Here is a 12,022-nt window from a genome sequence, read left to right as displayed (position 1 = left end):
GTGTTTGCCTCATGAGCTAATTTCCCATCCCCTTCCTAGTGGAGGATGTGCTAACTGAATGCTTGTGGATTGAGTTAACTGAATGCTTGTGGAATGTTATGTGTTAGCCTGCCTGAGGACCTGCTCAATAGGTGCTGAAAAGTCCTTGCTCGTTCTCATAATACTTGTGTTTCCTTGTAACAGCTATCATGGATCCTAGGCAGTGTCACTCAATATTAATAATTCTTTCATAACATCCGTTTCACATACGTGTCACAAGGTGTATCTTGGCAGCTCCACTGTTGTTGGTGATTTTCCATGGCCTCACTGTATGCCTGTTTGATGTACTTCTCTAACTCCCTGACTTCTTCCTCAAACGGTTTCCTCTGTCATGAAGTTTTCTGCCTCTGTCCTCCTCTTCCACTGCTCAAAGTGCTTCTAGTTCTAGCACTACTGTTGGATATAGAGAGCATTTTTCCCCTGAAGAAGCCATATGTGAAACAGAGTAGCTCTGTAGGGGTCTTTAATATAAGTGCTGTGATAAATTATTTTTTGCGTTAATTACAAGTGCAGACATTTATTATTTTTGGAGGTTTGTGACCTATGATTGAGTTTGGGTTATGCGCAGTCTGTCCCACTCATTGAGGTCTTTTTTCCTCCTTATTGTAAGAATTGATTATGAGGCAACAAAGACATTATCAAATCTTGTGTTGGTCCGCACTGAGGGCCTGATTCTGTATAGGATGCCCAGTCTCAGCAGCCGCCTAAGTGTATGGGAGTGGCCTTATGGAAATGGGCAATTGGAGTCTTAGGCCAGAATGCACTGGGAAGGAGTCCTAAGACTCCAGCTGGCCCAGGAACCTAAAGCACCTCTTATATAATATAAGAGAGATAAATATTATAAAGAACTATTAATTTGGGGAAAGTTAGCTTGCTTGATTAAAACTTAGCTTTGTAACAATAATTAAATATATATATTCAAGAACTAAGACTCAGAACATTTATAAGCAAACTGAAAATTTATTTTAAAACATTAAAATCAAGCAGGTAGAAGCAATTACAGATAGGATCTTTTTGAGCAAAGATAATAGGATTACACAAGACAAATGTTGCTAAAGCAGAATGATCAATTTATCTGGATTCAAAAAGTTACTCACAATGTGAATAGTCCTTAAAATGGAGAAGAGGCCGTACGGCCTAGTGAAGCAGTATGGTGATCCAGGGAGAAGAAGAGTTGTAGCTTGATCAGGCTGGTTCCAGAGGGAGACAGAGCATCTTCCCCTCCTGAGAAAGGGTTTTACTTCATATATAGGGTTGAGACCTGTTCTAAAAATAGAATCCTATGTCTCTGGACCCCTGATGCATAGCAGTAGTCCCATCCCTGAGGCTGACAGGGCATCACATCCAATCATAGAGCAGTCTTTCAATTCCCTCTGTTTCTAAGTGATGTCATGATTGAATTACACTGGCTTGAAATGGTGTCACAATACAGAGTATTGTTACTTGTCCTTGCTGAATGTGGTGAGAATCTATGTCTGAGTGGTTTAAAATGGAGGATAGGCAGATGAGGTCATCTGATTGAATCTTCTTTGAGTGGCTTAAAATGGTGTGATGAGCTTCTATTGTTCTTGTAAACTAGAGTAGTTCAGAGATGAGTTTGGTGTGAAGGGCTTCTGTTGATCTTGCAGACTGGAGTAGTCAAGTAGTCTAGAGATGAGTTTGGTGTGAAGGGCTTCTGTTGATCTTGCAGACTGGAGTAGTCAAGTAGTCTAGAGATGAGTTTGGTGTGAAGGGCTTCTGTTGATCTTGCAGACTGGAGTAGTCAAGTAGTCTAGAGATGAGTTTGGTGTGAAGGGCTTCTGTTGATCTTGCAGACTGGAGTAGTCAAGTAGTCTAGAGATGAGTTTGGTGTGAAGGGCTTCTGTTGATCTTGCAGACTGGAGTAGTCAAGTAGTCTAGAGATGAATTTGGTGTGAAGGGCTTCTGTTGATCTACATCCTGTTTCACTGATACACCTTCTATTATGGGGTAGTAGAGTTCTTTTTAGCTATGGCATCCACCCTGGCTATGTCTTTGTACTTAATACTTTCTGAAGGTGATGGCTCAGTCCTTTCTTTTGTGCTCTATTGAATGGGGCATTTAACACGTTTTCTGAACAGATGGCTGTGCAGGCTCAGAGGCCAAGTCAGAATTTAAATCTATCAAAATTACTCATTTAATTTAAATTCAAATAGAAGTTCACTTTACTATAAATCCATAATTTAAATCACATCCTGTCTTGGGTCAGGCAATAATTCCAGCAAACTTACATAATTTACCTCCAAAAAAACCAAATACATCCTGCTATATATTTTAACTCCAAGCAGAATTATAAAAATAAGCAGAAATATATTTTCATATCATGCTACACAAGCTTTGCTTTATCCGCCTCTAGTTGCCCCTGGTGCAGCCTTGTAGGTGAAAAGTGGCCACGTCAGGCATTGTGATTTTATTTATGCATTAAACTTTTACATCACTACTGCCACTTTGCAAGTGTTTGGTGGTCTGTTATCGCTGCCATTCATAGCGTCGCAGATCTTTGCCTCCCTTTTGTCCCAGATTTTCAGGTTATCCACAATATATATGCATGAGATATGTTTTTTCTTGCAGTGGAAGCCATGCATGCAGATTTGTGAATATTTTGAACACCTAGCTGGTCAAGAGATCCTCAAGGTGCACTGTTTTACATGACACCCTAAAGCTATGATTAAATGTACATTACTGCTGTCAAACCAGCTGTCTTACCTTTACTAATCTGTACTAATCTGAGGTTAATGCTCTCTCTTGTGATTTACCTCTCAGATTCTCCTCATACTTTGGTACTGATTCAGAAGAAAGTATTTGAGTGCCCTGCCAATAGTGCAGGGAAGTAATTGAGAGGGCTTGAGACACCTGGCAGCATCCTGTGGGAACGTGTGACAGCTTTCATAAAACCTAGAGAAATAACAGGGGGAAAATATGATTTTGACTCTAAAGTTGCAGCAGGAACTAATTAGCAACTTCAAAGAGCAAAGTATTTTGGCATGAGTATTTGGAGCTGGCTGCAGCAGGTTATTAAGCCCCTTGTGAATTAGAATCATGCTATCCTTTATTTGATCATTTATCTCTTTTCAATACCATTGCGTTAGATGAGTCTGTTATTTCTGGGAGCTGAGACAGGTTTACCTGAATTGGAAAGCTGTCGGTGTTCAGGGCTAAATGATTCTCCATGGACAGACAACCCTGTTATATTTAGCACAGGAGGCAGAATACAGTGAAAACAACTGGATTTTTTTTTTCTTTCTATATTTGTTTTTAATTGACACCTCTTCCACTTAGAAAGTTATATTTTTATCTTGTTAATAAAATCCTGCACCTTCAAGCAAATACACCACTGAAAGCCTAGGAAAGAAAAAACTATGGAAAAGCAGTTGATTTTCATCTGGAAGCACAGGTCTTGGTAGACTGTAGTGGAAAGATTAAATTATCAGCAGAGGTGGCCAAAGAATGTAATAGTGTTAGAACAGGCTAGTCCAACCTATGACCTGTGGGCCAATATCTGGCCCACCAAGTGTTTTTTCTGACCTTTGGAAGCTTTACAATCCTTATTGAGGGGTTCTTGCTTCCCCACTATTACTTAGCTCTCTGTAAGTTTGAGTCACATGGTACGAGACATTCGGATCGGTCTTACGGTTTCAAGTCTCATGAGACTTGAAACCTCAAGACCAACTCAAACTTCTGGCAAGCTTGCAGAGAGCTGGGTCATGGTGGGGAAGCAAGAATCCTGCTACTGCTTCTGCACTGAAGCTGGTGAGGGGAAAGAGACTGGGTGAAGCTTGGAGGGGGAGAGGTACAAGAGAGGGAGCAATAGAAACTGGGAAGGGGGAGGGATATAAGAGAGATAGAAAAAGAAAGACTGGGTGAAGACTAGGTAGGAGACAACACACCTTTTTATTTTATTACTATTTGACAAAATATGCAGCAAAATACATCACCCTCCCTTTTGTTCTCCATCATCTTCTTAGCCCTAAAACTTCAACACTTCTCCATCTCATTCAGCTATCTCCATTCTTCCTGAATGCATCTTGACTGCAGCAGCCCCCTGCCCCCTTTTACTCCTCTTGCTCTCTGCCAGGGACATCAATCCCAATCCCAGTCCTCCCAATCAACTTTCACTCATGTGGGTCATACTGCAATATAACCAATCTTATTTCTGTTCCTCCTCGCTGTCTTTTTCATGCGCCATATGGAGTACCTGCTCTGTCTCCAATAAGCTTACCCTCATCTATGATCTCTTTATCTCTTGAATTCTCCACCTGCTGGCACTAAATGAGACTTGGATCTGTTCTGAAGACGCTACTCAGCTGCCACCCTGTGTCATGAAGACTACCTTTTCTCACTTACATCTCGCCTAATTGGTCCTGGAGGTGGTGTTGGGCTCTTATTCTCACCATCTTGTAGATATCAACCCCTTCTTCCACCTCAATCTCACTGCTCTGCCTCCTTTGAAGTCCACTCCATCTGTCTATTCACCCTCTACCTCTCCAAGTAAGTCCCGCTCTCCTTTCCTCGCTGACTTTGACTCCAACATCCATGCTGACTATCTCTCCAACTCCTATACTTCCAGGTTCCTTGCTTTAACATCCTCATTCAGTCTCCAGTTGAGTTCCTCCACCCTTATGCACCAGAATGGCCACTGCCTTGACCTTGTCTTCTCCGCTAAATGCTCTACCACCAATTTCTGCATCTCAAATCGTCTCCTCTCTGACCATCATTTGCTAATGTTCACAATTTATTACTCCCACCTCCACCCCAGACCTGGCCAATCACTACCAATATGTTTAGGAACCTTCAGGCTATTGACACGGTACCCTCTCCATCAATGTCTCATCCCTTCCCTCAACTACTATGTTATGCAAGTCTGTCAGTGAAGCTGTCTTTTCCTATAGCACTGTTTTCTACTCTACTCTAGATACCCTTGCTCCTCCCATTTCATGTCCTGTAAGGCATGCCAAACCTGCCCTGGCTGACCTCCAGTATCTGCTACCTGTTCTCCTGTTCCCAATCTGCTGAACATATTTGGCTTAATTCCTGCACACATGCTGACTTCATACACTTCAAATTCCTGCTGACATCCTTCCAGTCTTCCCTCTCACTTGCCAAACAAGAATACTATGCCCATTTAACTAACTCTCAGCTCTAACCCTCACTGTCTCTTTATTACACTAAACTCCCTACTCAAAATGCCCTCACTTCCTATCCCCACTTCACTTTCTGCCCAGATGATGGCTGAGTTCTTCTACAATACAGTTCAGAAGATTCTCCTTGAGTTCTCAACCATCCCCTTCAATCTGTACCTCTTCCAACCTCCCCTTAACCCCTGCCACCCTTTCCTCCTTTTCTGAAATCAATGAAGAGGAAACTGCACATCTTCTCTCCTTTTCCAACCCACTACCTGCTTCTCTGATCCAGTTCTCACCTACCTACTCAGCACTATTTCTCCCACTGACATCCCTCTTATCTGTCACCTCCCCAACCTATTGTTATCCACTGCAACTATTCCCGATGTCTTCAAATATGCCATAGTTACACCTCTCCTCAAGAAGCCCTCACTAGACCCCAAATGCCTCTCTAACTATTAACTCATCTCCCTCCTCCCCTTCTTATCCAAGTTGCTTGAACATGGTATTCACTGCCATTGCCTGGACTTCCTCGAATCTCAAGCTATTCTTGACCCACTTCAGTCAGGCTTTCACCCACTGCATTCCACAGAAACTGCTCTTGCTACAATCTCCAATGACACTGTTCCTAGCCAGATCTAATCTAGTATTTCTATCATTGACATGTTGCTTCTCTAACAGTATTCAAATCCAAGCAAAAAACCCATTTTTTTTCAAGGCTGCTTTCATCTCCTAACTCCCAGTCACCGTTAGATACCTTTGTCCTTCCTATCATTCTCTCTGCTAGAAACTCCCCAATCCCTATATGTCCTGTCATCTTATCATTCTCTCTGCTAGAAACTCCCTATATGTATGTCCTGTCTGTCCAATTTAGATTGCAAGCTCTTCTGAGCAGGGACCATTTTTTGCATGTTAAATGCTGCATACGCCTTTTAGCGCTATAGAAATTATAAATAGTATTAGTAGTGCATAATTTGGCCCTCTGAATGTTAAAAGTATAAAATGTGGCCCTCAATATAAAAAAGTTGGACAAGCCTGTGTTAGAACTTGAAGTTCCTTATTTTAAGAGACAGGCAGTGCCAGATCATTGGGAACAAACTTGGAACAGAAAATGCTGTTAAAATGAAAGATGCCTCCTGACTCAGCCTCTGGATGGTATAGTTCCTCCTGACAAGACTTTTGATGGTATAAAGCTTATCAAAGTTTGCAGAAAACAATCAGGAGCTTTAGAGAACTTCCTGGCTCAAATCAATGGCCCTTTGGCATGAAGGCCTGACCTAGTGGTTGCAGAGCAGCAAGTCAGTGTTCAAATCTCTCTTCTACTGATGCTTCTTGTGACACTGGGCAAGCTCCTAAACCCTCCATTATCTCAAGTACAAATTATAGGGTCAGTATGCAGCCAACAGCAGTCAGCATTGTATTAACCACTGATTGTCACCAGCTAAATTAGACCTAGATGTTCCATGGCAGGCCTCGTCTGGCCCCAAACACGTAACCCTTTAATTGGCAGATTGTGAAACGGTTGCTTTATCTAACTTGATGTTGAATGAGAACAACAGTGCCAAGTAACAGGCATTTGGAGATGCAGATCTCCCATAAGAGCCATAGAAAACACATGTTGCTTCTGAACAACAATGGCAAATAAAGGGTCCTTGGCAGAGCCTGTAGGCTATCTGGGTAAGGTTGATATTTAGTGCCATACCTGCATAGCTAACCAGGAAAGTTAGGATTGCTAGGGTTGCATTTCATTTAAAACTTTAATTGCAAATAATTGCACACTTAAAGGTACAGTATGTTTATTTTCCCAGTTCAGCTCCTAGTGACTGAGCAAATAACTTAAACCCTCCATTGTCCAGAGTCAGAAGGAGCTGCGGTGGAGGAAAATTAAATAAATAAATAACATACCTTTAATTGCAATTACAAATTTTAATCAAATTGCAGCCTTAAAATAATTAAAAGTAATGAAAAGATTTAAAAAAATACAAAACTCAAATTAAAAAATTATAAATTAAAGAATCTAAAACAGCACACAGAATGGCTGTAAATAGCCTTACAGTTTTCACCGCATACTTCAGAAAAGCAAGCCTACTATTTATGTAGTCCAACATACTCGGTTAGCTATGTGAGCACCAGCCAGAACTTACATAACTCCCAGTTTCACCCAGACTCTTTCCCCAACTCCAGCAATAATCGGAGAGTGCCACAGTGGTCAGAGCAGGCATTCAGTGACATTGTCCAGTTGTCACTGAATAGCCGCTTTTAACCCACTCAGTGTGATTTAACCAGGCAGTAACCTCTCTGACCTTGATTTGAATATTAGACAGGGAAATCCCAACTCTACCCAAATGTAAATCATACTGGGTTTGAATTCAGAGAGGTCAGTAATCAAATTCAGTCTCTTGATCAGCCTTGCTTTAACAACAACAAAAAAAAGAAATATGGGGGCTTTTGGTATTGCTTCTGGCATGAATATTATGGTGATAGTGAGAGTGTCAGTTATCTGTGCTTCTTTTTTTTTTTTTTTTTTAACTTTCTTTATTGATATTTTGAACTTGACAATGTATACATTTGCAAAATCAAAAGAAAACTGTATGAAAATACATTATTAACATCAGAATTATTACAAGAAATATTTTAAATCCCTTCTTAACCTACAACAGTAATGATGTATACTTTACTATCAATATTATAAAATATTATGAAATTTATTCCTCTAAATAAATAAAGCACCCCCCTACCCCCCAACCCCCCCTGGATGTGCATAGGAATCTAACATAAAGAAAAGGAATCACTTTAATTATAATGTGAGAAAATTAGTTAATGGACCCCAGTTATCTGTGCTTCTAACTAGCTTCCCAGGCCTGTTCTGTCTATAAGAAAGAATAGCTATCAGTTCAATGACTCCCTTAGACTTTTTACCATAAAGAGCTTTAAAAACCAAGCAAACCAGCTTAAACCTCATATGCTTATTGACAGGAAGCCAATGCAACTCAGCCAGAAGTGAAACTGACATGTACTAAAAAAATGTACTTTCTTAATTCATTGCTGGCTGATGAATAAACTTAGACCAAACCAAAAAGAAGCACCAACGACCTTTATTGGCTGACCTGACACGGGCCATATTTTGGCAGAACTGCATGCATCGGGGGTCCAAACAATGTTAGCCTGTTGGTCAGTTTAGCAAATACAGTATATAAGCTCTCATTGTAAATCAGTAATATTGTACTGTGTTGTATACACTCATTGTATTGTATTGTATTGTATTGTTTTGTCTTGTATTGTATGTTGACTTATTGTATTGTATTGTGACCTTGTTATTCGCTGAATGTCCAGCCTTCTTACAGTGTGAACCGCCTAGAAGTCACCTGACTATGGCGGTATAGAAAAATAAAGTTATTATTATTATTATTAATGCCAATATCCACGTGAACTCTTCAAAAGATAGCTTACGCTTCACTAAAACTGCAACGGCAATAGCAGTGGAGGTGACTATCCAGTGAAATGGGCTGACCTGTTTGAAATCATCACTTGCACCAACCTGCACATTCTGAATGCTGTGACCCATTTCTCTGGTACAGAGATGATATGTCTCTATCTAAAGCAGGGGTGTCCAACCTGCGGCCCGAGGGCTGCAGCGACCCAGTGAAGTATTTTGTGCGGTCCCAGTCGAGGACAATGCAGTGTTTTCCTCTGCTGCCCCCGGGTGTTTACCATCTTGCCGGTTCCCTCCTCTGTTTTGCTGCAGAGCCCCAGAAACATGTTTTTTCGACCAATGCAGCCCAGTGAAGCCAAAAGGTTGGTCACCCCTGATCTAAAGGGTGTATCGCTCTCATGTAGTACTCTTTGAACACTTTCACTCATTAGAGGCTCAGTGCTTTTATTACTTTCATGAGGGGGGGGCATGCCTTAGAGAATAGCCAAATGACCCTCTCAGTCGAGGAAATCTGAGCACACTTTCCTTCATGCTGCCTGCCTGCCCTTCCGCCATCCCTTTTCCCTGCATCAACATGTACATGTGTTCTGAAATTTATATGCATGCTTTTACCCAGTAAGTGGAGAGCAATTTTCAGCCCAGAGAACTTACCCATATTCCCTCCACTTTGTCTGTATCCTTTCAGAGGCTCCAAAGGGAAGCAAGTGTTATTTTCTGCTGCCTTTTTTTCTCATTTGCAAAGCAGTATGACGCTTAAATTTTTCTAGATTTACATCCTACATATACAGTCTGGAAAAATCTCACTCTTTGGGATGGTTCAACCTTGGCATTTTTATTGGTAAAATGGAGCAGAAGCTGTTGTGTTGTCATTAATGCCAAGACGGTCTCTTGTAGTTCTGGCCTGGCATTTCCTTTCCCACCCAGCTGATTAAGGAACACTGATCCATCTGCTTTTTATTTCTTTGTGACCTTTGCCATAGAACTCTCTCACTCTCTCTCTCTAATCCAGTGTTCCTCTAGTACCCCCTGGTGGCACTGGCCCTGTTCCATGCTCTGTGGAATTTATAGCAGTACTTGTGCACTAGTTTTAGTAATTGGGATTAGACGGGGAGAAAGCACTTGTGCCCCAGGAAAAAATTCTCCTGACTCTTTATATTTAAGGTGAACTTTAGCATACTGTGTTACATTTAATTTATTATGAACAAAAAGATCCAGATAAACACACAGCAAATTCCTGCCTCTTGTTCATACTGACCATCTCTTAATCTATTTTCTTCTCCACAGGCTTTGAGCTGCTTTACCAGCCAGAAGTAGTTCGGTTGTATCTATCCATCCTGACAGAGAGCCAAAACTTCAACACCTTAGAAGCTGCAGCAGGAGCTCTGCAGAACCTCAGTGCTGGAAACTGGACAGTAAGAGGGCCAGAAAAAAAAGTTCTTAGAACAGGAAACTATAGCTGCTATATACTGCTCAATAGGAGCTATTGCTCAGCATAAAAAAACAAATAAAACTTCAAATAATTTCTTATGTCACTCTTAGCTCCACTCCTACTGTGACCTCATGGGGGCTCTTTTTTAAAATGCCTGCTTTGTATACATTGCTGGTGGGCCTGCAACTGAAATTCCAAACAGAAACTCTCATAGAAAATTTGGAGTCAAGCAGGCACTTATGTCTTGTTTATATGCACCTGGGAGCCATTTTACCACAGGAAAATTTGCCACGTAAATCACTGACCATGGTTGCTCAGGACCAGGGGTTAGTGAATCCCATGATACATTCTTTTTTTGCAAGCTGCACCCAGGGTAATGCAACGCATTCCCAGCCACAGCAGAGCAAAGATAGTGGGTTTCTACTTGAGTCAGTTGTCTTTTAAAGGGGGCCAATGAATTAAGAAAAAAAAAAAAAATGAAGTTACCCACTATTCAATAGCCTTTTCAAAACTAGAACACCCCTCAACCATCCTCAAAACCAACCTTGGTGCTTCAGCAGCTCTGACTTAAAATTGGTACTGTAGAGCCCCTAGTTGTACTCAGGGCCAGCCTTAGCTGTTGCAGGGCAATATACGAACCAGTTTATTGACCCCCCCCCCTCCCCCCCGGCTCATACTCAGTTTTCATGAAACTGAGCATGAATGGGGAGGCCCACCCTCCTACACATGCTTGGGTTTTTGCATGCACATGGAAGGGGGAGGGGGCGCGGAAGAGCAGCATGGCGGTGGTACATGAAAGACATAACTGACCACCAGGTTGTGGGTTCAGGACTGCTTTTCCTGGTGAGACATGGGATCCCTAGGAGCGCAAGGCCCTGTATAGCTGCCCCTCTTGCCCCTGCCTGAGACCAGCCTTGGTAGTATTCTAATGGTTCTACTAGGGCAGTATGTTGAAAACGTTTTAAGGTGCGGCACATTAATTTTGCGGCCACAGCTGGAGGACATCCAGAATTGCGCGGCCATCGACACAATGACGTCATGTGCATGCATGATATCACGTCAATGTCCATGCATGCACGTATGTCCTCCAACTGTAGCCCTGAGCCTCCTATTACTGCTGGTGAGGGGGGTGCTGCAGGAGTTGAGGCACCGGTGAGGAGGAGAGGCATAGGCACCGGCTGACTGAGTACAGGATGTACCTCTCGCTGTAAGCAGTCAACCGGCACCCGCGCCTCTCCTCCTCGCAGGCATCGCGTGGCACACCTGGAATCTGCCGCGGCACGCAGTTTGTGATACACTGTACTAGGGAGTTGGGTTATCAAATTAGGGAACTATGGCAGAACATTCCTTTACTTGGCAGTAGTACTATGCGAGTAACGCTAGATACAAACACACATAGGAGCCAGCTTTTCAAAATGATTGGGGGGTGCTAAACCGAAAGGAAATTGCCCTTCCCCGGATACAGTCAATGAGCTTGCTCAAATATTGGGATGCTCATGCACCCACAGCTCCCACAGAGCTGGCCCCTATGCACACACGCACATGCGCATGCATACCCCCCCTAACACACACACAAACACACTCTTTCTCTCTATATTTTTTTTATATTCAACTGCGCCTTTAAGTTGTGCCTGGAAGAAAATCAGTAACCACTAGGGAGGTATTAAGTCTCCATTAATAACACAGTTTCTGAAGTTTAACATAAGCTCTGTTACTAATTTTGCATAATTATGAGCTGCTTTGCATGCATTTGCATACAGATTACCTCATTTTTTGATGCACATTAGGGTGCAATGTTTTGTGTATAATGCAGTTTATTGTCACTTAACATGTGTTAATTGTTCAGTAACATGTTATTGCCATAACTCACCTTAGAAAACAGGACCCTAGGTTTGCACTTCGGGTAATAGAGGGTAAATTGACTTGCTCAATGTCCCAAGGAGAATTAATGGGAGAAGCAGGATTCGAAAACTGGCTTCTCTT

At 42.0% G+C, this 12,022-nt stretch overlaps 1 protein-coding gene across 7 annotated transcripts in view; it reads left to right on the top strand.

Annotated features, from left to right (window-relative positions):
• Positions 1-12,022, top strand: part of ARVCF (ARVCF delta catenin family member) — a 394,108-nt gene that overhangs the window by 341,775 nt on the left and 40,311 nt on the right. For all 7 annotated transcript variants that reach the window (XM_033955207.1, XM_033955205.1, XM_033955206.1 and 4 more), the window contains exon 9: positions 9,895-10,022. In XM_033955207.1, the coding sequence (XP_033811098.1) occupies positions 9,895-10,022 (128 nt within the window). The remainder of the gene's footprint in view (positions 1-9,894; positions 10,023-12,022) is intronic.

Source organism: Geotrypetes seraphini, chromosome 8 (assembly GCF_902459505.1).
Source record: "Geotrypetes seraphini chromosome 8, aGeoSer1.1, whole genome shotgun sequence".
NCBI lineage: Eukaryota > Metazoa > Chordata > Amphibia > Gymnophiona > Dermophiidae > Geotrypetes > Geotrypetes seraphini.
The sequence above is the reverse complement of the archived record's forward strand: the minus strand, read 5'-3'. Positions and strand labels throughout refer to the sequence as shown.